General features: G+C 31.2%; 1 protein-coding gene across 1 annotated transcript in view; it reads right to left on the bottom strand.

The window, feature by feature from the left end:
• Positions 1 to 672: 672 nt before the first annotated feature.
• The window catches only part of LOC124359793 (DNA fragmentation factor subunit beta), a 41,854-nt gene continuing 15,077 nt past the window's right edge, over positions 673 to 27,449 (bottom strand). Inside the window, exons 2-7 of the mRNA XM_046812830.1 lie at positions 21,214 to 21,558; positions 19,883 to 20,012; positions 15,805 to 15,999; positions 14,072 to 14,447; positions 10,549 to 10,770; positions 673 to 3,187 (exon numbers count right to left, since the gene is read on the bottom strand). Coding sequence (XP_046668786.1) covers positions 3,118 to 3,187; positions 10,549 to 10,770; positions 14,072 to 14,447; positions 15,805 to 15,999; positions 19,883 to 20,012; positions 21,214 to 21,315 — 1,095 coding nt within the window. The 5' untranslated portion in view covers positions 21,316 to 21,558 and the 3' untranslated portion in view covers positions 673 to 3,117. The remainder of the gene's footprint in view (positions 3,188 to 10,548; positions 10,771 to 14,071; positions 14,448 to 15,804; positions 16,000 to 19,882; positions 20,013 to 21,213; positions 21,559 to 27,449) is intronic.

The following is a 27,449-nucleotide window of genomic DNA, read 5'->3' on the forward strand; positions in this document are numbered from 1 at the left end:
TCTAGATAAGTGCTGTGTAACACGTGATACATGTCATTGACTCTAAGATTATTTGATACTTGCTTGATAATAATAAACTCTCAGGGTGTTCTAGATAAGTGCTGTGTAACACGTGATACATGTCATTGACTCTAAGATTATTTTATCTAAAACTGTTCTGCTTAGGAAATTGTTAAAAAAGAATGTTTATCTTAGAAGTCTTTACTTTTCAATATTTATACTTATAAAGTAAAATAAACATGTTGCATTAACGATTATCACACAAGTTTACAGATCACACTGTAAGATTGCCAACACAGTTAAAATACTTTAATGATAAATTTTGTTAGCCAACTAACAAAACGAAAACATTGTTCTAATCAGATGACAAATCAAAACAAAGAAACCTTGTATAATTAGTTCATATACAATGACTAATACATCCAAAAACCAAGATATATCCATTTCTTTCCTAAAATTATGTTATCGAACTGGAACTTCGAATCTATAAAGGATGTATACAAATGTTGTTTAAAATTTTTTTAACCATGCTACTTTGTGCTTATACCAGGTAGCCAACTAACAAAATCTGTTATTTGTTAGTTATTTTAAGTGAAAACTTAAGTAATTATAAATAAAAAAATCATAAGTGTGAAACAATAAGTAAAAGGTATTTAAATAAAACTATATAAATACAATTTTCTTTATAAACATTTAATACAAATAGTTTAAATTCTAGTTTAAAACAGCCTTCATGATATGGTAAAACAATCAAGTCGTAAAACACAAATATCAATAAATAGTATAAAAATATATATTCAATCCCATTTTTATCTGTAATAATTTAATGTATATAGTACAATTTGTAAAAAAATAAGTATTTACAATTTACCTGTATGTATCAAATACCTTACTGATATTAAATAACAATCAATCAGTGATCACAAAACATGTCTATGTATGCATGCATTCCATAATTTTAGTTTAAAATTGCTATAAAAGCTTCTTACATGCCTTATGATAAACACAAATTTGATATAAGAATGTTTACAACTAAGCTAAATATTAAGTTAACTAACTGCTGGAAGCACAGGATATGCAAGTAGTATCTACTTTTTCATAAAACCATGTTATTGTAATTCTGGTATATTGGTATTGGTGAGACAACTGCTGAAAAAAGTAACATTATGAAGAAATTATTTATTGAGTGAATGGAATTTTGCAGTTTAATGCCCTAGCTAATTATGAAATTACAGCTACTAAAGTAAAGTTTCTTAAAATAAGAAATACTTTCCCTGTATATCTTAATAAAGGAGTAATATAATAAATATTCTTATTTATTTAAATCAACATTGGGAGTGGCATTTCCTCTGGTATGCATAGGTCCAAATGTGCGTATTTGGTACTGGTAGCTATAAGTGACATTATAAGTTTGAATTTTGTGTGTGAATAGTCTGTGATCAGCCGTCATGGACACAATAGTTTGATCAATTAATGAGTTTCACTTGCATCAAAGGGAAACTGCATCAGTCCGGAATACTCCAGTGTAGGTTCATGTAAAAGTAAAGATGTCTTATTTTACCAGGCGAAGTTAAGACTAAGAAGGCCTTTCTAACACAACCTGAGGACCAACGGCTTAAAGGTGACTTCCGAACCACCACCAATGTCAGGTATGTAGTCATACCTGACAACCTGTATATGAATAGAGGTACCTGTATATGACTACATACCTGACAACCACAGGTGAACTGGGAGAGTAAACTGTGCGGTATGGGTAATGGCGTGAGTCATCTAGGCACCTCAGTTTATTGTTAGGGAAATGTTTGGTAGTGATTCCCTTCTTCTAGTTTTTAAACCACAAAGTAGCAAAATTGGTGTCAGTTTCTCATATTACTTTTGTTACTACATTAAAAATACGATTTGTTTTAATAGCAAAAACATTTGACCTTTGATACCTTGGCAGGAAATGCCAGAGGAAAGGTATGTTTATTATATTTAATTAATACTCATGTTGTGTTAGTGATCTATTTTTTTCTGGAAATTTAATAAATATATACTTGATAAAATGTGTTACTTTGATGAACATTAGACATTTTGTATTGATTCCTGTAGTATAAAATGCATGCACTAAAAAATATATCTATTAAAAATATGTTTGTGTAAGTAATTTGTGTGCCAAGGCAATGATGATATTAATATTATTGAAAAATAATAAGCAATTATTCTGTACTTTAGCAATAAATTATTACTTTAGTACCCTAAAACTATAAAAATGGCAATAGAAAGAAAACTTTAGCTTTTAAATTGTATTTTATCAATATGCTGGTTTTAATATTAATTACCAAAATACATCTTCCGAGCTATCTTATTACACATTGAAATATATTTGAAATAAGATAGATCACACAAGGTAAATATTTAAGAAAAATCTAAAAATTCATCATATTAAAATAAATGTAACAAATACTTATCTCACATCTTCCAATATTACTTTTATACTTTAGAGGAGGCATTTTGAAATAAGCGGGCTATCAGGTTATGCCACAAATTTAGGATAGTAAATTATTTTTTTGTTTTAGAATTTTGTACTAAAGTTTCTTAAGAAAAGTTTCACCCATGAAAACCATTCTGATAGTGTTCAAAAACATCCTAAGTGTTCCCAGATATAATACTAAAACAAAATAATGCCTTCTTAACTAACCTCCCCCTCCCAATTTCACCTTCTCCTAACGCAGAATATGAAATTCCACAATTTTTAGAATAATACAATTGTCTTAGTGCCTGTATCATAGATTTATAATTTTGAAAATGGCTTCAGAGTTAATTTGTTAAGGTTTTCCTATTGACTTTTAACTCCATTAAAAATAAAATAACTAGAAATGTTTTTTAAAACATTCTCATATATAACCTTATCTTACAAGATTTGATACTGAATTGAATGTAATATTGAATGGTATACCTTATCTAAGTGATTGTATTACCATAACTATTTCTGATCAAGACAGAATGGTAACATTTTTAGAACTATACATAGAAACACCAAAATGTTGTTGATTCTTATTAACTAAATTCATTATTTCTATTAATCAAATAACCAATCCAGAATTCATTGATCTTAAGAAACAATGGGAACTGAAATTATTCTTGCTCGACTGAACAGGTGAATTTTTGAAGTGAAGAGAGATTTTTCGATCTTTGTTTCCTTGTCCTGCAATCAAAACATTTGATTTAAAATTTAATATTGAACTAATTTGCTCCAGACTAAAAGTCTCAATTGTATTAAACAGTTTATTATTTAAACAGTTTGACATATAATTTTAATTAATTACAATTACATAACATAACGTTTGTAAGCTTTTAGAATACTTGAGTTGCAGTCATTGTAATGTGTATATTACAAACTCACATGACAAGGTTTGTAGACTTTTAGCATACAAGGGGTACATTTCTGTTATTGTAGACGTTATGGTAACTGCAAGGTGGGGTGTAGGAACTGAGTTTTCTTAATGGTTAATACTTGGCTACTAGTTCAAGAACAGCGCAAGTCAAGTGACATTTTTCTTACTAACTAGTAGCATTACATTGTAAGTTGTTATTAAGGAGCAGTGGAAGCTAGATTACTACATATTCATGTACGATAGTTTCATTGAAAATATTTAGTCTGTGACTGTGGTTCAGTGTGAGTTTCGCACCAAATTAAAGTCACCATAGATTTCCTAATATTTTTTGGTCTCTATGATCCCCTGACCTGTCCTCATGTGATTATATTCCTAAGGGAGTTTGTCAGATCAAAGGTCTATAAGGTAAACTCATCATGTTAGGTGAATTGAAGGTGGAATTCATCACGTAGTGAACAAAAATAAAAAAATACTAGAAAAAGTATCAAACCTCTGTAATTGATGCCGGAGCATTTCCTTCTGTTTTGCAAGCGTGTGTGGAAAAAACTATATTAAAAAAACTATTCAACCGATTTGAATAATTTTTTTTTAGTTTGTGTGTTATAAAATAAGGTATTTTTTCCATATAATATTATAATTTCATTTTTATTTACACAAAAAGAATATAGGTTATAACAAAAAACTAAAAAAATAAATTTCAAGTTTGAACTAAAATTTTATTCATAAAATATTTTTTTTAATTTTTTTTGCTATACCATATGAAAGAGCATGAAAAACTGAACAAAAATCATGCATAATATGGTGTGTTACAGTAATATTTAACCAGATACTGCAATATATACAAAAAACAACATAAAGCAATTTTTGTTCAAGTTTGTCAAAAGTTTAGAAACAATATTATAACTATCCTATTTCACTCAATGAAGTAAGACGACTGTAAAATACTAATTATATAAAAAGTATATAAAAATATACACAGGCCTACAATATAACCTTACTTCTATAACCTTACTTCACCTAAAATCAATAGTTTGATTGGAACTTGCGTTTTACTTCATCACCAATCCAACAATAAAATATACGTCACTAAAACACGAAAAAAGAAGTTTATAAATGCATTGTAAGTTTTACTGAACACAATTGCAGAATAGTAATAACAACAGTTTTCAGCATAAACACACGAAACTAGCACAATGTAAACACACAACAAACGAAACTGTGTAGTTAATGGCAACAAGTAGCAGCTGACCAACTATTGCGTCATCTGTTTTTTTTCTGATGGCAAATAACTACAAGGGGGCGGTCAACAATAAAAATCAATCACAATCGGTTATTCGAAATTTGTAAATTGCCGTGAAATAAGTTATTTGTCAAAACAAAAATGAATTATATGTGATATTAATTAAATACAAATCGTCTACTGGGTAGATGCCGGCAATTTATGCACATTTAACAACATCTACTATGTAGACGCTGCGGCACTCAAAGGGTTAATAACAACTCGCAAAGTTTACAGTTATTTTTAAAATTATAAGCCCACACTTTATAATTATTTTTATGAAAATAAAATAATTACTATTCCATAATAAATTAAAATTAAATTGCTCTCTAGTTTAATTTTATTCTATGACAAAATACAATAAAAAAATCTCCATATCTAAAATTAAACAGATTTTTACGTGATCATATGTATAAATATTCAATCTATATATATAAAAATGAATGTTTGTATGTTTGTCCTTTATGGAATCGTGAACTATTGGACCGATCATGATGAAAATTTGTACGTATATGTATTTTTCCACGGAGAAGGTTTATAAGCTATGCCCATCCCTTTCCCGATTCAGGATTCCGCCCCACTGGTTACAGAAATACCCATAAGAAATGCATTGCAGCAAACATATGTTAACGTCTTTTCAAATTTTTAATCAGCTGTTCTTTGTAAACATATATTACACTTATAGTTTTAAAGCATAGAGTAAGCTTAAGAGAAACGACAAATTTTGTTTAAACTGTTTCTGCAATCACTGTTAAACATAGACTTTACTATCCAGATAATACAATTCAAATTTGACGTAAAAATTCACCTTTAACTGCAATATTTATTTAATATAAACCATGCTCATGCTTGATCAGAAGAGCAATGCAGATATCATAATTACAGTAGACTCCCGTAAGTTCGGCCTCGGTTAGTTCGGCCGCCGCTTAGTCCGGCCCGGTCGGCTGAGCATGAGTCACACGCACTTGGCGCCAGCCAGAAAGCGGGCAGCACGTCTCTACTAACAGTGCCGTTGTATTCTTTGGTTAGTTTACTGCTCTGTCAAACAGCTCATCAGTTCGTCTCGAACATTCATACTGGGTGGTGCTCGTCATTTTTACAGTAGACCTACAAAGTCAGTTTTATTTTCTTTTTAGTTTGCATTTTGTACTGTTGTTTATTTACTCGTGGGTTTCTGTGATTTCTTTTGTGTATGTACAGTACTGTTGTTTTCATAGTTTTTGTGTGTGTGCGTGTGTGTTTGAACAAAAACTGTTTTGCATCGTGTTTTTAATCTGTTTTTAAAATGAGTGAAATGCGTAAACGTAAGTACAAGTCAATGGAACAGAGACTACAAGCTCTGGAGAGATTAGACAAAGGAGAATCCGTGCAAAGTATTTGCAAGGATTTAAACGTGGGCAAAAGTACAGTCAACGACTGGCGACGCAACAGAAAAAGTATTGAAGGCTTTTGTACACAAATTGATACCGAAAAAAGTTCTAGAAAAGCGTTGCACACTAAGGAAGGCCAAACACGAATTGGTGGAAGATGCTCTATGGTTGTGGTTCGTTCAAGAACGAAGACGAGGAACGCCATTAAGTGGACCAATATTAAAAGAAAAGGCCATGATCTTACACTCAAAGCTTCAACCAGAAGAGGCCGTTCGTGGCTAGTGATGGATGGCTCTCTCGTTGGAAAAAGAGACACGGCGTACATTTTATTGGAGTTTGTGGTGAGAAGTTATCAGCAAACCCAACAGCGGCCCACCGACTTTTCTGCAAGATTTTTAAAAATTATCGATGATGAAAACTTTTGCCCAGAGCAAATATACAACATTGACGAAACTGGGGTTAAATTTTAAACTTCTGCCTAGAAAAACATTTGCCACCCCGCAAGAAAAACGTCTGCTCCAGGGTTTTTAAAACCAGCAAAGACAGGATAACAGTCGCCTTGTGTTCAAATGCTTCGGGGACTCACAAGTTACCCCTATTTGTCATTGGCAAAGCAGCAAAACCGAGAGCGTTTAAGAACATAAACATGGACGCTCTCCCAGTGTATTATCGGTCACAGAAATCAGCGTGGATGGACACGTACTTGTTCAGAGAATGGTTTGGTATGCGAATTTGTTCCCAAAGTGAAAAAACATTTGGCAAAATCGAAAACTCCCCGCCAAAGCACTTCTACTTCTTGACAAACGCGCCTACTCATGATGAACATTCTTCAGTGTGACGATGAAAAAAGAAATTAAACTGCTGTTCCTACCACCCAATGTAACCAGTCTTCAACAGCCGATGGACCAGGGGGTCATTGAGTGCTTCAAGAGGAAGTATCGTCGTAAGCTACTTTCGGAAGTTCTTTCCAAACTGGAGACTGATGACAAGCTTAGACCTTACCAAAGTGTTGAAGTCAGTTAACATGAAGGATGTTGTGTACATGTCGGCCAAGGCATACGACGAAATACCACCATCCACGTTTGTAAAGTCTTGGAAAAAACTTTGGCCAAATATAGAAGATAGCGTAGATCAAAACAACACAACAGCAGATGAGCCAAACAACATTCTTGATGGCGAACCTGATGACAATGCAGCTCTATTGCACGACCTTCAGCAACTACCGAACTGTGGTCCCATTGTTGAAGAAGATGTTTTGGAGTGGATCAACATGGAAAAAGGAAAGCTAGACAACGAGGTTCTGAATGATGACGAAATCGTCGAGTGTGTCATTCGCCAGGACAACGAGATGACTAACGACGCAGATGGTGCTGAGATTGAAGAGGAAGACGAAGAAAATAAATGAGCCACGCTGAAGGAAAAGCAGCTTTGCAACTGGCAGCTACTTACATCGAACAGCAAAAAAGAAGCAACTGCAGTCGATGTAATTTTTATTAAGAAGTGGCGTGAGTTTGCACATAAAAAATTCATTAGAAACAAAAATTCAGAAAAAAGTGACAGATTATTTTTAAGTGTTAAGAAGCTAAAACCACCAATGTACAGTGCAGTACTGTATTATTTTATTTTATTTCATTAGGTCTGTGGTTTTGTAAATAAAGCGTTACTCTGTGTTGTATTCTATGTGCAAGTGTTTGATTCCTACACGCATTGATTCCCAACATATGCAGTATTACCGTGTTTTATTGGTAAGTACAAATTTAAAAATTAGTTTAGTAGTTTAATTCTGTGTTGGTAATGTTTGGAAAGGTTAATTTTTAACGGTTATTTCATAACTTTTATTGAAAAAATTACCCTTGCAAAACAATAAATGGGCATTTTTTAAATAGGCATCGGTTAGTTTCGGCCGCTTTTAAGTTCGGCCTAGGGTCCGGTCCCGAGGTGGCCGAACTTACGGGAGTCTACTGTTACTATCTTACGTTGGCTACAAATATAAAGAATGTTATAAAATCAAACTTAGTTGTTTTTTTTGACAGAAGTATGGTTCTCAAAACTCCGTGTGTACATATTCTCTCGATCGAGACAACAAAGCAAGCTCAATCGTGGCATCGGAGATATAACTAATTTAATCTAAAATTTATTATAGTAAAAAAAAAAAATTTACTAAGTAATATAAGGACTTCGGTTCTTAAGATTTGCGTGCGAAGCCGTGGGTAACAGCTAGATAGAGGCAGGAATATGGTACATACCTTCATAATACGCCCAAGAGGCTCACGATGGAACGACTATCAATTATCTCAGCAATGTTTAGAATGTGATAGAAAAAGAATAAGTGAATATAGTGTACTGTTTTCAACGGGAAATTGCGTGCGAAGCCGCGGGCAACTTTTGCAAAAAATTATTGAAATGCGCAGCAAAGCGCGCCGGGCCCGCTAGTAATATATAAAAATAAAATAATAATTTCTAATATTTAACCCTTTGAGTGCCACAGTGTTTTGCTATATGGTATGCATAAAATGCCGAGCGAAAATACCTGATTCTGCAAGGGTCTGTTTAAAAATTCATAACAAATTTATGTATTGGTATAATGTCTTGGGTTTTTGTTTTTTTTATATAAATATATTTTCTTTATACATATAATACATTGATCTCTTATTTAACGTTTTTATACGAATAAAAAAAATCATTAACAAAAATTTTATGAGCAAAAACATTCATTTTTTTTGACACAACTTGGTGTTATTGAAATATTTTATTTTTTCACTTTTAGTTATTCTATCTTATACTCCATTTAAATCTTTACAAAAAGACATACAAATATTTTTTTATACTTATAAATAAAGTTTGGAAAATAAATATGAAAATATGAACCACTACAAAACTAGACATTTTCTAACCTAACCTAACACTCTGTGTATGTCTACACTGATAATGCTTAAATATAATGCCTGCAATACTAGATCTTCCTTTTCAGCAATGTTTTCACGACACGTTGTTTATAAATATCACTGAACAAACATAAAAACTATACAAACGTATTTAGTAAAGTACTAGCTGCTCACGATCGCCGTAACTCGTGGCATTGTTCTACTTACACACAGACTAGAACAACATACACAAATGAAATAATTTGAAGATACTAACACTACAAACCCATTTACATTTAAAAACTTTCATATCATTTGTGAAATAAACAGCAGCGCAAACAAAACACGTGACAGCTCGTCCGCGTAGCGGTCGATTCTAAAAACGACTAATGCGCTCACTTTACAACCGTCGTAAAAATCAGAATCTAACCAGATTGCAACAAAACCTACATCAAAAGTTACGTTGAAGTCTTTGAAATGCGTATGTATAGTCATTGAGCGAATTTAGATAAATATTATATAAAATATAAGCGTTACTGCAGAAGTCGCTAACAGTGATTCTGGCATTTCTTGCATATAATGTGGGATCGCTGACAGCGATGCTCCAGCACTCAAAGGGTTAAATAGACTGAAGGAAAATACCCCTAATTAAATCCTACAAAATCCCCTTTCCTGTCTACTTTCAAATTTGTAGAATAGGGAATAGATAACACTTTAAGTAACAAGCATAATATAGCAAAAGTAAACACAGTGCAATTAGTCAATTAACTACATCAGATTTCTACAGCATTGTATTAATTCATAGCATTTTACTATAGTAACAGTCACTTGTTTTGTCTTGAAACTTGTTAATCATATATACTGTTTCTTAACAGGCAAGCAACGCAATTCTCTTTTAAGCTTCTTCTCTTTCATTCACTTGAGTTCTAATAGGAGAGCATTATAAAGGGTCCATTGTTTAAAGGTTTCATGACAAATACTGCAAATCTGATAGGTAAGATTTCTAGTAACTGTCTACGGTGGTCCATTAAGTGTTAGTTTGAACTGAAAAAGTATGGAAAGAGCTTTGATGGTGAGTATTTGTATGCCACATGGACAGCTGTATTGTGGTAAAACGCCTACTGTCAGCTTTCTGCCTGTTTGTGTACTACTATGACTCATGTGTAGTTATGTTACTGTTTATCCTACTTTACTTTCAGTCATTCTAGTGGCTTCCAGGTATGATCAATTTAATTCTTTTTAGAGTAAGTGAAACTACAACTATTGATATGAATGCTCTATTAAACAGAATTGCTACCTTTAATGTTAGTTAAGTGTTTTGTCAGAAAAATATGCAATACGGAACTTATATCTTTTCCTTGTTTCCTCTAAAGGTAACAGTTGTTTGTTGTCCATTAAAATCTAGATCAATTTATTTTAAGTACTAATGAGCTATGTTCAACACTGACCATACTCTTTGACATCATGGTGGGTACTACACACTACACAGAACTTAAAATTTTTATTTCTTATGGAGTTATTTAGCTAAACAATGGAGTTTAAATTATGAGATAGGAACTTATTTGTACAAGAGTTTATTAATTTGGTATGTAGCCAAAGTAAGTCCTTCATTATTAAGATATAAATATACTTCATTAGGTTGAACCTGCAGTGAATACCTTGGAGATATGGTGATGACAAACTTCTTAGGGTCACATTGTGCACTGAAGTGCTTGCCTTTGTCATGACAAACAATATGCACCAGCCTGAGGTTTTGAGTCGTAAACAGCAATGAGTAGAAGTAGGGCACATTTATAGTATAGTCAGTGTCGTCCCTATTGCTCACTACAAATTCTGCAGCATTCATCAAAGCTGGCACAACACTGCGAGACCTTTCAACTCTGGAAAAAAGATTAACTGATCTAATTCTATCCTACAAATAAAAAAAAATACACACACACAAGGTTTGTACAAAAGTAGGTGACCTCCTTGTGCTGTCTATTTATTACTACTATTTATTATTTGCGACTAACCCACTCAGATATTATGTGGGTGGTAGAAGGGGTCCTTCTGAGAGCACGACCAGGAATTTGCTGCACACCATCCACTTAGTGAGTCACAGCACTCTGCTTTATATGTTGTTACATAAGCTTGCATCACATTTCACTATGACTGAATGTCTTGATCAAAGGGTCAATATGAAGTTTTGCCACAAACTTGGCCATTTAAAGATAAAAATTGTAAAGGTCATTAGATAACATTTTTGGTAACGAGTTTATATGTGATACTAATAAAAGCAAAGTCACTGAGTTTCTGCGAACTCTTAGCACAAGATTTAAGTCGTAGTGAAATACAACGCTAATACATGTAACAACATACGAAACAGAGTTCTGTGACTCATGGATAAGGAGGAGCACAAGAAAATGTCTGATGACAGTCTCAGAAGACTCCCCCACCATCCTCATAACTGATCTTGAGATGGTTGGTCAGTCATATAAAAATCTATGAACAAAGGGAGGTTGAATACTTCTCAGACTATTTGTTATATATCTATCTACCAGGGTTATTATATATTGCAAAAAGTCCATGAGCTTTTATTTGACATGTAATCTACTAAAACTCATTATTTTCAACATTGTTCAGGCAGCATTTACAGCGCCTATTAAGAACCAAATGTCAGTATACCTAACAAATTTTCTAATTTTGCTTGGTAAAGAAGAAATATTTTTGATACTTTTGGACATTACTTCTGAATTACTTTAAGAATAATAAATCATCTACATGAATAAACTTACTTTTTTCTTTTAACACACCAACTTATGAGCAGCACTCTGACTCTTAATTACAAACATCTCTTAGGTTTCCTTTAATCTGATAACACTTGGTCACATTCTGCAGATTTAACCCTTTGAGTGCCAAGCACTTTTGAGGGGATGGCGCTGCCAGTGGTAAACATTTATGACAAGTCATATCTCTCAGTGCCAAGTACTCTTTTGGTGTTTGTGTAGTGTTCAGCCAAATAATAAATAACTTAAAAAATAAACATAATGAGTTTTATTTTTCTTTTATTATGTAGCAGGGAAATAGGCTATAACTTGTAATATTTATTTTAGTTATAAAACATGTTAAAACTCTGGAATACAAAAATTGTAATTTTTTGATCTTATTAGTTTACATACATCTTTTTTATTGTTCCTTATATACATAGGAACAAACATACCGCATTAAAAAAGTAATTATCTGTTTAACTGAGATTTGCTTTCTTTTATAACACTGAGTTCTGTTTTTTATACTTGATTTTTGTTTTATCGTGTTGGGGGAAAATTAGGATATGACATGTAATATTTATTTGGACGATAAAATCTGTTAACATTTTTATATAAAAAAATTATACTGTACAACAAAATTTTAAGTTTTTTTATGTGTCGATAAAAAAGAATTGTAATTTTTTATCTTAACCCTTTGCGCTCGAAGGTAGTATTTGTTATTTGTCCTTGGAGCTCTACTGGCCACCCCCATTTTGTCGGGAGCGCGGATTAATTTTTGCTGTAATGTTATCTCAGCTCGTGTGTCCAGCTGTACTGGCCCAATATATAATATGTCCATAGCTCGTAAGGCCAGCACCACTGGCCACTAAACATAGCAGTTATTTTCTAATATTCTATTTGTTTTATAATGAATGGTGAGTGCTGAAACCTATTGAGCAGCTTTTGAATTAAACAACCAAGCCTTCATTTCAATCGTTTTAGCGCCAAAGCTCAGTGCAGGCAGTAAGGTTATGTACGACTATTATATGTAAGACTGCGCAGTATACAGTGACAGAAGGGCTGGCAAAGAAAGAAAACGTAGTAAATTTTACTGCAAGACTTGTGCTAGCCAACCCAGACTACACATCGGTGGACGTTTTGAAAAATTTCATTCCGTAAAAAAATTTAAAGACTAAGAAAATTGTAAAATAGTTTATGTTTGAGTGTAACATAAATGTAAAGGCATACTTTATAACATTTTATTTACATATCTTTGTTAAAAATATACGTTTAAGAGTTAAATTTTCCAAATGTAAGTTTATCTTTGTAATAGAAATATTCATTAAAAATAAATTTTAAATTATTTTTCAATTCTTCTTTAAACATTTTAAATTACTATGCAAATAACGCGGAGGAAATTGAAAAATAATTCCGATCTGGTGAGGCAAACAACAAATATGGCCGCCGAGCTGTCAATAAAAGAAGCGCGGCCAGCAGTACGGGCCATACGAGCTGCAAGGACAAACTACGGCAAAACTAACACGAGGTGTCTGCAACCTTGGTGTGGCCAGTACTGCTGGCCTTTCGAGCGCATAGGGTTAATACATTTGCATGCATTTGTTTATTGTTCTCTATGTAAGTAGGAACAAGTATAACTTACAAAGTTTCAAAAAAAGTAAGTATGTAATAATGAGTATGTTTCTTCTTATATATTAATTCAAAATATTGAACATTTGCACTTGCATATAAGTTGTCTCTCATATTTGGCAAAAAAGCTTATACCAGGTGTAACAAATCAAATGAAGGTAGATAATCTATTTTTATTGAATTTATTATGTATAAAATGAGACTAAATATAATGCCATATGTCAACATTTTGTAACGGAATAATTAAATATTCAAAAATCCGATCTCATTGACTCTTGGCACACAAAGGGTTAATGCATCCAACAACCAGCTGATAATAGATTTCATTCACAAAATTATCTTCCTGGAGAGTAACCTCACAGACTTTATATGTGTATGTGTTATTGTGTTAGAGTTGGTGACATCATTCTTACAAATCAAAGCAACTGAGTTCAAACGAGACATTCACAATCCTACTATTCCTTTTGTGCACAGCAGTGTAGCTAATTCTGCAATAATAATTTCCCTCTGGTACTAAAACATGTTATATCTTTTCTTTTCGTAGCATGTTTTGTATGTATATTGGTTCTAAATACTAGGTATACAAAATTAAATATAGTAAAAATAAGTATAAAAAAATAACTTTCTGTTATTTAGCCAGAAAAAACTACTAGCTAATCATTTTATGCATTGGAATGACGTTGGTTGTAAAACATTTTGTTTGTTTTTAACAAATAAAAATGAGAAAAAGATATATACGTAAATAATGAATATGTGTAAGATTTTTTATATTAGATTAAATTTTATTAATGAAATAAGTAATACTCACTGATGATCAAGGTTCCATGTTGAAAACACAATCCTCTCTTCTCTGCTAGCATAAGGGTTTATCTCATGACTTCTACCTTCGTTGTATGAACATTCCTTGCTTTTCCATACTCCCGAACACTTAAAATGGCCTTGCCTATCACATAATGCTCCCTCTACTGCACTGCGGTCAAATAAACAGCCAAAGTATCCGTCTTGGTTCAGTGATTTAGAGAAGTCTGAAAATACTTCGTCTAATACAGTTCTCACTTCATTGTTGTTGATGTACAATGTGGACTTTTTTATATCACTCCTGGATTTGTAGAAGTAACCTCTGATTCTTTCTTGACTTCGCCGAAACATGAATGCTTCTTTTGTATGAGCATTTGTTTCCAAACCTGTTTCATTAAATTGCATTAGAAAAGAACAATATAATCATATAACTATTCAACAGGTTTCCAAATCTTCCAAAACATTACTATTTATAAAACAAAATATACTTTTTAATAGTAGTTTACACAAAAATGTTATGCCGTAATTAAATATGTATGAAGAAAGCAATAATAATAAGAATAACACGAGTTATAAAAGTGTTAAACAGATTGACTGTGATGGACGCAGGTTACAACTTCCAGCTGTCCTAAAGTCAGTACATGACTCGTGTTGCAGTGAAGGTGTAACAATAACAATGTATTCCATAGCTAAATCATAGTTTAACACATTAACTGTGATGGACGCATGTTACAACTTCCAGCTGTCCTAAAGTCAGTACATGACTCGTGTTGCAGTGAAGGTGTAACAATAACAATGTATTCCATAGCTAAATCATAGTTTAACACATTAACTGTGATGGACGCATGTTACAACTTCCAGCTGTCCTAAAGTCAGTACATGACTCGTGTTGCAGTGAAGGTGTAACAATAACAATGTATTCTATAGCTAAATCATAGTTTAACACATTAACTGTGATGGACGCATGTTACAACTTCCAGCTGTCCTAAAGTCAGTACATGACTCATATTGCTATGAAGTTGTTATCAAGTGAACTGTGGTGTGATGCAATTGTGATGTACACTATTTCATTACACCAAGCCTATATTTTACAACTTTCTTACAAACAATAGTAATTAAATATCTATATTTCAAATAATGTTGAAATTTTTTATAGACTTTTTGGAAACAACATATTATAAAATTATCTAAATTATTATTCAAACTTCACCATAAGACACTACCTATATATATCCAAAGTTCTTGAAATATTATTATTAGATCTATAACATATTCTGTGTTCAATACTACAACCTTACTAACAATAAACAGTATTATTTGTTAAAACAATATAAATGTCAATGAATGTACATTCTATTGTAAGCATTCTCATTAATTTTTAGAAAACATTTTCCCCTAATAAAGGCTTACAAAATTTGAAAGGCATATATACCAAACAAAACTTCTGTGTGGGTGCTTTCTTTAGTTAAAATTGGACTTGTAATAGCAGAGTTCAAAGTACAAAAAACTTATTTGTACATGTGTATATAAATGTAGCTTGATTTATTTTTTATTTTATAGAAGTTTAATCATCACGGGTCCTGAAAACCAACATTATTTCATTAGTTAGTTCTGTCAACATTTTGTAATGGAAACATACTTTCACAAATAAGGACGTACAAGAGATGCTTAGTAAATGTTTATTACTCGAGATCAGTAATAAAAACATTGCTGAAAGTAACAAAACGAAAATAGAAGACTCACCAAAGAACCAGTCAGGATCATCAGTTTTGTGGCTTAGAAAAGTCTTAGATTCTTCGCTTCTTTTTTTACTTATTACTTCGGCTAGAGCACGCACCTTTTCTTTAATATTTTCATCTAAAAATTGTTGAACCTTTTCCCCAGCACGGATTATATCAATATTCACCAATTTCAATGCGTTATAGATTAAATCAGCACCTAAAACAATGAAAACAAAAATAGTTAAAACCAGTGGAGACAATTAAAAGTTTGTAAAATTGTAAAATAGTAAATTTTTAACACTTTTTAACTTACCAAAATATACAATTTTCATCTATTAAATTTTTAAGACTAAAAAACTAAAACTGTTTTAGATTGCAAATACTTTAAACTTAGATTGGAGTATTTGTATAAATTTATAACAGAAAATTTACAAAAAAAATCAAGCCTATTTTTAAATCAGTGTTGACAAGAGAATTTAATTAAATACATAAATAAATACTTACAATTTACACAACTTAATATTACTTCAAAGCACATAGTATACAAAATGTAATTAAAGCCTAATTTTTTTATACCTACAAATCATTGACCCTTTTAATGCAGACATATGCCGCAAGTAACATCTCAAAGGTAAAATCTTGTTTTTATCAGTAAATGTTATTTTTCAAGAAAGTTATTTTAGAAACTAGGAAACCTACAGTTCTGGGACCTAATTTATTACATTTTCTAGGTAAAAATTTATATGAAATGATCAAATTTTTGTTTTAATTGTTGTACTACTGTTTCAGTACTGGTTCATTTAATCCTTGGAGAAAAGATCTAGGCGAAATCTTTTGCTAGCCATATCTCACTAACAAAGCATTTCCAGACATATGTTTATATGAACTCTTTGTCTTGTTTTTAGGTCTAAAATCACCTGTTAAAATGTTTTCCTATCCTCTCGGATTACCATGTATTTATATATGACTGTATAATTTTCAAGTGTAATTTAAGTTTACTCAGAAGTATACGTTTTATTAGACAAAATCTTCATACAACAAGCACAATGAGGATGTTGATCACCATGTGCTTACAAAAATACAACCATCTACATATTTACTGTCAATTTTTATGTCTGCAATATTTATCTATTTCCATCAAGTAAAGAATAGGTGTCAGTTAATTACAAAATGGTCATGATATGAAGTTTACATGATTTTGATAATGATATCAAAAACTGAAATGGGTTGAAAGACATGTCATTTAGTTTTTTTAAAGGTAAGCGTTTGTTGTAATCTTAAACTCATCAATAGGGGGAATTTCATAAGACACAATGTGAGGCGGAATACAAATCGTACAACAGTCTGTATGGTGAAGTTAGTGTTTTCTGGTCAGAAGCTAGAAGATATTAAAATTTAATTATATTCTGAATAGCATCAAAAACTTTTTGACTTAAGGATCGTATGAAATAATAATCCTTTGACCAAAGTTCAATTTTCAATTCTGATATTTTATAGATAATAATAAACTGAAGCAAGTAGAAGACTCCAAATTGTTGGGGCTAGCTGCTAGCAACCATATAGATCACATTGTTATTGTGCGAGATTGATGTATTATGTCAAATATGATAAACTAGTGACTTTAACCTCTTTTGTATGCAAGCCTTGGCTCACACTGACTACAGAGCCACATTAGTATACAAGTCTCAGATCACCTCACACCACTTATAAAACTATTACAGTTGATTTGCAATAAGGAGACAATAGTGGTGTTTTCCTTATCCATTGTTACATTTTGATGTTGATTTAAATTAACATAGTGGAAAACACAATTTGCACACATCTCCAAGAACCTTAAGAAACACATCACCAAGAAGGAGTGGATATTTCATTATAGATTTAAAACTGTATTATTAAAGTAATGTAATAAATAATATAAATAATCTTAGTAGAGTGGACTTCATATAGTACCCAAACTGACTATCACTACTAGCGGAATACATGTGGTAGTCTACACCATGTGAATTTTGACTCACTGCAACAAAATAATGGGGTCCAGTTGTACCATAAGTGCATTAGTTGCAGGAGGAAGTTAAGTGTATTTAGGATAGTAATTTTCATTGATGCATTAATATTTGGCTGAACACTTAGCCTTTGAATTACTTTCAACAAGATCTGCTAGCCTAATCAGTTTACCATTTGTGGGTTTAGGAGTGATTTAGGTGTTTCTAATTTTATATGTTGTCCTCTTATAGGGGTTTGACACTTTCATTCTTGAAAGTTACTTAGTAACTTATATAAAATTCCTAATTTGAGTAATTTAGATGCATTTATACAATTTCTGAGAATCAAAAAAAAAAAAAAAAGTTAAGTTGTAAAATTAATTTTTAGATTCTATTTTTAAAAGTTGCAGGAAATGTCTTATATTTAGGTGTTTACATGTTTATTTCAGGATACCGCATATATTAATTGCATGGACGCATTTAAATATAATTTCAATTATTGTAACTTGTTAGACGTATTAGGCATAGATAATCTGAATGTAGAACTCTTGCAGTCAAGCCTATAGATCTAGTTTATGGTGAATCACCATCTAAATTAGTGTTCTGAGGATTAATAGTATCAATTTCAACATCAGTTAAGTTCTCATCTTCAAATAAACAATCATCTTAAACACCATAAAAATCACTATAACAACTTAAACCAAATGAAAAATGCCTTTATTAAAAGGCGGAGTCAGGGTATAAAACCCTCTCTACCACTCAACCTCAAAAAACATTAAATTCCCATCTGAATATTCATCTAAGACTATTTTGTGCTGATCCAAATAATCCCGTTCCATGGTAAAAACAATCACACAATAGTATATCACTAAAATGAAACAAAAGAATCTCTGTTTGCAAAGAAATAATGAAAATACATCACAGTTACATAAGTGTTGAAAGAATTAAACACAAACAGCTCCCATACCAGACACAATCCACATGACGATCATGACATTAAACCAAAACAGCTGATATGGAAATTACGTTTTTCAAAGTGTTTGGAAGCAACCAGTTGTCTCAAAGTCGATTATTTTGATTGTATAATTTTTCAAAGTAAATATTAAGTTACTTATTAAGTTAGTCTATCTGGTTTTCAGTGAAATATTCGATCGATTACACAATAAGCGGCAGCTACGCAGTAGGCAGGTTGGCCCCAGCCTGCGAAGCCTCAGTGAAACAATGCATCGGCGGACTGGCTCCGCCCTGCGAGCATTAACGGTTAAGGAACAAGCATTTATAGAACATCAATAATAACAATTTAGATATTTGACAGGTATTGGTCTTACAATATTTATGAACTAATCATTTAAGAATCCTGAAAATGCATAAGGATAACTAATATAGCGTACATAGCAAAAAGTGGCTGAACTGAATATTTGGTCATGAAACTCATGTTTGACCATTTTAAATGTTTCTGGAAGTTATTGTTATTGTGTTGTAAATTGTGGAATGTTACAATACAATATTAATACATTCAGTAAAAAACTAGCACTATATTCAATCAAGAGATCATTATGTTTAAATTAAAATTCTTATTAAAAGAGACAACTTTTTTTCAGAAATCAAATTTTTGTTTTATTAACATACTTCTGATGGGAGAGTTTTTGGCTCAAAGAAGACTTCAAAAATAATGTTTGTTAATAATGGAAATAAATCCCACAAAATTAAAACATTTCATTCTAACAAAAATTAAAACTGATTTAAAATCCCGATTAATTTAATACATTTAAAATATCCAATACATTTAATATAAAGACATAGGTATAACCCAGAATAAAAACTGTGGGGAGTGGGGGGGGGGGGGTTACAAAGTCATAGTTGTTCAGATTATAAACTTGTGAAGCAGAAAATGTGATAAAACCAATTTTTTTTTGCAATTGATATATATAATTAAAGTACTATTTCAGTGAGATAAACTGATTATATTTACCACTGCCTGACTTGTTTTTCGTATTATCACTTTAATTACTTAATCACTTAATTATTTTATTTATTTTAGGGGGGTAACTGACTCTCCCCTCACAGGGTACACTCTTGTGTCAAGGTATACGTATTTATTGGTAAATAATTCCACACCAGTCAAAATTTTCTCATGGTCCTGCTTCAAGAGAAGAATAGCTTGGTTGGGCAAGGTCTGGAAGTATTCTTCAGATTCCACTTCTGTCCCATCAGGTAAGAAAATTCTCACTTCTTCATTTAAAGGAATCTGAAAACCAGTTTCATTATACAATAACAATCGTTCTCAAAACTATTTACGTACAGCTACTAAACATAGGAGTAATTTCAATGTGCATAACATTAAGTCACAAGGATAAAATTTGTTTAATTTTGACTAAAACAAATTTATAAAGTTACACACTCATTAGTTATAATTTACAGAATGTTATCTATGTTTTGAAAAAGTATACAGTCACAAAAAATAGCTTATATATATATATATATTTTTTAGTAGGAAAAATATAACATTTTACTGAATATAGTTTCCTGCCAAAATGTTTTCAATGTTAACGAGAATTTTTGTGCCAAATGTTAAACATATAATATTGGCATCACAAAGATTGGTGTAGTTACGTGCAGTAATGCCACTAATCCTTTGACTGGTGAGTTTTATATTTTGAAATTTTAAATGTGTTTTTTTGTTTTACTGCATGAGAAGTAATATATATATATATATAAAAACGATCAATTTAACGTTTTTAAAGTTCTTTTTATGTATTTATACAGAAATTATCATAATTATGTGCATATAAGTTACTCTATTTGCAAAATATGAATATAAAATCAAATATTGTCAGAATTTTCTTATCAATGCACTAAGGTTAACCCGAAAGGTAAAAACAAGTTTACAACATATTATAAGATAAAACAACATAATTATAAGCAAACAGAAACACCGTCATATAGTGGCAAATTGGAATTGAAAAGAAATAAACAAAAGCATAACTGTAATCTAGTGGGAACAACTGAAACAACTTGAAAGTATTTCTTATCCATTCTGCTAGATCACATATGTATTCAAGTAAGAGATTATTCATCATGAAACTTTATTCTGAAAAGTTTTTAGTGCTGTAGTGCTTACTGCATGCCTACTGGGTTTACTGCAGGTGCATAGTGCGCTCTCGAATTTGTTGTGGGAATACTAGTCAAAGGGGCAATAAAGCAATGAAGATGTACCGCTAGCCTTTTCTATCCAAAGTCAGTGATATGTAAAACTTTATTTTGACATCTATCAACGTTACAGTTACAATCTGTTAGATTAAATTGAGAAAATGATGTTTAACCCTAACTCTAATAATGTTAAATCTACTTGACCTGTTACGGAATAATGAACATTTCATACCAAAATTAAATAAAAATATCTTATAAATATAACACATATCTATAAACAACTTACAATTAACTCATACCTTTAACTTGGTCTTCCCTTTATTTTTTAATTCTGTCAGAGAATTACAAGCTATACCAACAATTCTGGACTGTTTGACATCAGATATTTTAAACCCCTTCATGTCTTGTACAGTCTTTTTTAATCACACAACAAATAATTTTAAAAATATTAGTGTGATTTTGTAGTTTTAATTTCCTCTTTCAACTAATCCCATTGAAATTAAAATGTCTCTTAAAAACCACAGTTCAGGGTCTAATTCATCGAGTTCATTGCTGTCGATGATCAGTGCGAAAGAATAGAGTAGCAGTGCTTGAGCTGTGATGAAGTAGAGAATGAAGCATCCTGCATCAACGACCACACTAACCTAAAACAAAATTGTTTAATTAATATTATTGATATGAATATTGAGGGATAAATATGGGATATATAAATTTGATCAGAAACCAATACATTTTTAAACAAGGTTGTCGCAAAAGACTTATTAATGAAAAACTACATTTTAAATTCAATCACTATTATCGATGTATTCTTATCTTAACCAAGTTTATAACCATGTTTTTTAATGAATTAATTTTTATTTTCTCTGTTGGTTTAAATTTTTACACAAAGTAATATAAAGTTTATTGGAAATAACTTAAGCCATCTCTCCTAGTATTGATGGCTGTTACAACTGTACTAACACTTCTTATCAGTCACACTTTTACCTACTGATAGTGTGGCTCACTGCGGTACTGGGCGAGGCTTACCTTACTACAACTTAATGTCTAAACAAGCCTTCATTATACTAAAATAATGAAATAAAACAATAATGTTAGTACTAAACAATTAAATATTTTTAAATTTTTGCAAATTAAACTAATTCTATGCTAAAATTTCAAACATGTTATGTATTATCCACTTTAACTAAATCCTCTTTGTAACTAAATTTGTAATTTAGATAAAAAGGTGTTAAGATTTTGGGTTTGTTTTAATTCAACTGGCAATGTGTTAAAAAACTTAGGTCCTAAGAATACAAAAGGATTCTTAAAAGATGTTTTATTAACCTTTGGCCTTCTAACATCCCTATTGTTAAACTACGTGTTAAGTATCCTGAAATTTGTATGTGCTCATTTCTATTCTGACCACTCTTAATTAAAACATTTGTAAAACTTTAAAAATATACAAATGTCGAATTGGAAGAACATTTAATGATTGGTACAAAAGAAATGAAGTTTCGCGTTTCTGTTTAAACAGCAACACCCGAATTATTTGGTTCTGAGTTATTCTTATTTTCTCAACATGTGATTTAAATGTAGCACCCTAGCAGTGTATTCCACTGATCTTGAATGTACCAGTGCAATGTAAAGTGTTTTCATTAGGTCAGGGTCACATAAATGTCTTAAAAAATAGAATCTTTTTATACTCTTTCTAAATGTGTTAGTGTCATAATATGTTGATTAGAAGATAATCTTTGGTCTACGCTTATGCCAGGTACTGAAAGTGCTTGTTTTTTAACATTTTGACAAATATATAACTTTATAATTTTCAATGTGATATTTTAATGGATAATCAAATTCAAAACTTTTATGACCAAAAGTTATGTATTTTGTTTTTGTTATATTGACTATCATGCACAATTTTCTTAATACTTTCAGATTATAAGCCGTTTAAAAGCTAATTAGCAAAAGCTGTAATTTTTCCATTAACATTTTTTATGAATAGGTCATTCATAAATATCAAGATTTAATTTAAAGATAATAAGATTTAATCTAAAATTTTAAACAAAAAGTCAATTTCTATTAATCGAAATTCAAATTATAAAAGTAAATTTAAATGCAACACTATTGACTGTGATCAAACTAATTAAAATAATTGATTCTATTAAGCCAAAAATGGTCGGCAGGGTATGATGACATACCTAGGACTGCTACCTGTCGTCTGTTACAGTGGTTTTGGCTTGTGTTTTAAACAGTTATTTTATATGAATTTATGGGTGTTTCGTAAGTACAAATGAGCAAAGTTATTTGAATTCAAGATTTTAAAGACATTATTATTACCTGAAACTAAAGTTTTTATTCTATAAACATTTCAAGTATAATATTTTCTTCAATTAAAAATTGATCACATTAGTATAACCTTAAAAGAAAAGGGCAAACTAGATTTAATTGAAAGCAGTACTGTAATTCCAAGCTTTCAAGTAATAAAATAAAATAAAACAAGAGAATTTATAAAAAACAACAGTTTAGGCTACATAACTCTAACTATAATTAGTTTAATTTTTACTGTGTGATAAGGTATTTTCAGTGAACCTGAATAAAAGTGTCTGGAACTGATAAATAGCTGATGTAAACCAGCTATTAAGTTCTATCTGACTTGTTATTGTACGTCTGAGATAGCTCTGTGGTTAGAGTAGAGAACTGTCAAGCATTGGGTACATGGTTCAAATCCTCCCAGTGACTGAACTTTTTGCACTCTTTATTTAATTTGTTATTCTTTTCTCAGTTGAATAATTGTATTAAAGTAGCTTTCCTTTATTATTATTTTTATTTATTTATTTATTTATTTATATTTATTTTACTAAACTTTGTTTACTCTGTTTTATTTAAATTTAAAGGATGAAAAGTAAACAAATAAAGCATTCATGTGGAGTTTGCTTAAAAAATGTTACAAAAATGTGAAAGCTGTTTTATGCAAAGACAAATGTGCAAAATGGTTTCATCTTAAGTGTACCGAGCTTACAGCTGAGGGACTATGGGGAAATAAAGAGTTCAAAAAGTAAAGTGGAGCTGTGGTGAGTGTAATGAAGATGAAATTTTGGACATGAACATGAAAGATGTAAATGAATTACTGGAACAACAACTACAACATTTGACCTCCTTATTAAATCTCTACACGAAGACCTCATTAAAGCCCAAGAAGAAATTACAGAAATACAAAGATGAAAAAGTTCAGTTGGAACATCTCTTGTTGCTGAAAGTAGAGGAAATAGTTAAACTTGAAAATAAAAATTGTGGAATTTGAGAAAAAAAATCTGAGGAAACATATGCTACAGTTGTAAAAAAAAGAAACTTTCGTCAAATAGACTTAGCCTTCCATCAAACCACATTCTTTCTGCCAGACTAAGTAATTCCCATGAGAAAACTAAACTAAGACCCTGAGTGAACAGGCCATTTTCTAAATGTAAGAAAACAAACCCCAAGAAAAATATAAGAAAAAAACAAAGGTTGAAAATTACAGAAAAAAATATTTCTCAAATAATATTTATGATGTTTTTCGTTCAAGACAATGATGATAATGATGAAGTGGGCTATGTAGTAGACCTAGAACCAAAAGGGAAAATATTTAATTTGTTCTGATAGCCATGGTAAGGATCTTGCATGGCACTTAAATAACAAACACTCTCTAAATTCTGTTGGCTTTGTAAGACCAGGTGGCCGAGCTGAACAAATTTTAAACATGGACAATATCAATGGTGAAGTGGTTTCCAAAAGAAGATTTTCTAGTTATTATGTGTGGAACAAATGATGTGGCACGGAACGAAGCGGAGGTTTTAATTAACAACATAACAAATACATTAGAAAGTGTGAAAGAAAAAAAGGTAATTCTCGTTGATCTACCAAATTAGGTACGATCTCGCTGAGTGGTCTTGTGTGAATAAGGAAACAAGGAAAAACCAATTTAGTGCTAAAAGAACTAAGCAATGGTTTTGGCAATGTGTCTTTCGTGGAAGCAAGTGTTGCTACAAAGGACATGCACACGAAGCACGGTATGCATTTCAATGCCAAAGGTAAGGACTGGCTGGCTGGTAAAATTGATGAGGCCGTGAAAAGTTACAGTACTCGACCTCCTTCGGCCCATGGACCGAGCAGCGCAGGAGAACCCAGTACGGAAGACATGTTACAACCTACTGTCGAAACCTTGACGGAAATGTGCAGCCTCCTCTTCACGGTCATCGAATAGAAGAACAAACAGACAGCACTCATCCAAACCCCTAACTCTTTTTCATCTTAACATTCAATGTATAAAAAATAAGGTAGATGTTTTAGACTTATTTTTAGATAGCTATGACTGTGATATCCTAACTCTTAATGAACACTGGTTATTTATGAAGAATCTGATTTATATATACTAAATGGTTATCAATTAGCATGTATTTACTGTAGAGAGTAAACCACTCTGTAGGGGCGGCAGCTCAATCTTTGTAAAGTCGAAAATCCAATATAAAACTGTAGATATTAGTAAATTTTTGTGTTGTCTTTGTTTTGGAAGCAACAGCTATATATTTTTAAGGAGATTGATGTTGTTATTAGTTACCATCTACCGTACTCCAAAGAGTAATATTTTTAGTTTCTTTGATTATTTGGAGTCTTTAATGATATATTTAAATAAAAATTTTGCAACTGTGATACTAACAGGTGATTTTAATGTAGATGTTAAGAAAAGATTCTTCTGAAAAATTTACTTTTTTGAATTTATTAAGATCATTTAATATGTATTGTCATAATTTTGATACAACTAGAGAAGATGCTTGCCTTGACAATGTTGTTAGTGATTTAAGCAAAAACAAAGTAAAATGTCAAGTTATCGAACAAATGTATCTGATTCATGCTGGTATATACACAGAGTTTTATGAGTTGCATTTTTCACAATACAGTACACAGACAAAAATATTCTTAAAAGAAAAGTGAGAGATCTGTCTTTTGGTGCCATTGAAGGTTTGAAACATAGACTGAATCAGACTGACTGGTGGCAGCTTACTTTTTTTCAAACTGTTGACGATGCTTTTGATTTTTTTTTATACAAATATTAACAAGTTCACTTAAAGAATGCTGTCCTGTTAAAGATGTCAAAATCAAAAAGTGAAATAGACCAAAGGTTGACTGGTTTACACCTGAAACTATATAAACTTTAGAATATAGTAACAGTGTTTTATGATAGATTCAAGATAAGTAAAGGCACAGAAAATGAAGCTGAACACAAAAAAATGTATATAGAAATTAAAAAAGATGTATAAAAATAGAATTAAGGAAGAAAAACGATTAGCCACTGACAGATATATTATGAGAGCTCCAAATTAAATGTAAAGCTGCTTGGAGTATAATAAAAAAGGAAATTCATTGTAAGAAAGAAAGCGTTGAAGAATTAATAAAACCTGATGACTTTAATGATTATTTTATAAATATAGTTAGTACTACACATTTGAAGCAAAATAATTTTGACACTGCTATTGAGCTTTTGAGTAATTATTTATCTAGATTTAATAATGCTAGTAAAACATTCCAATTAAATGTAATAACTGAATTTGAAATTATAAAATATGTATCTAAGTTGAGTGGGTCAAAAAAGTGAAGATTATTTTGGGTTTTCTAATAAAATCATCAAGGATATTATACCCTACATAGTAAAAAACCATTGACATTTCTATTCAACTGGATGTTATCTGAGGGGATTTTTCCTAAAGCACTGATAATGTTCCTAAGTAGTACCAGTATATAAGAAGGGCAGCAAGGCAGATCCTGCTAGTTACCGTCCCATTTCTTTGGTTCCCATACTGAGTAAGATTTTTTGAGTGTTGTTTTAAAAGACCAATTGTATGATTTCTTTCTCAAAACAATTTTGCTCTGTAAAGAACAATATGGATTTATAAAAAAAAATCAAAATACTGTGAAAGCAATAGGAAAAATTGTGGAAAACATTTTAAATAATTTTGAGAAAAAGATTATATCATCTGCAACATTGATAGATTTTAAGTAAAGCGGTTTGACTGTATTAATCATGAGTTGTTGTTAAAAAAGTTGTTTAGTTATGACATAAAAACATAAAGCAATTACAATTATTGTCATCTTATTTATCTGACAGGATAAACAGATGGTTGTTCCAGGGGGAGAACAAGTCCAATTTCAGAAACAGTGAAATTGGGAGTTCCGCAAGGCTCTGTTTTGGGACCTTTTCTGTTTATTGTTGCAATCAATGATTTTTCATCTAGCCTACCTTGTAATTCTGTTTTGTACACGGATGATACTACTCTTTTTTAAACTGTAATAAAGACTCACAAATCTTAAAAATCTGATCAAGAATGTTCATTTAAATTAGCTCTAGAATGGTTTTAAAGCAAATGGGTTGGCAGTGAATCATAATAAAACTGAATATTTAACATTATCTCTACACAATAATACTAAATACAGTAATGATTCTGTTAAGTTATTGGGTGTTATCCTAGATAGTAAATTAAGCTGGCAACATCATGTTAATTATTTATGTAACTAAAACTATCTA

Source organism: Homalodisca vitripennis, chromosome 1, assembly GCF_021130785.1.
Source record: "Homalodisca vitripennis isolate AUS2020 chromosome 1, UT_GWSS_2.1, whole genome shotgun sequence".
Classification (NCBI taxonomy): domain Eukaryota; kingdom Metazoa; phylum Arthropoda; class Insecta; order Hemiptera; family Cicadellidae; genus Homalodisca; species Homalodisca vitripennis.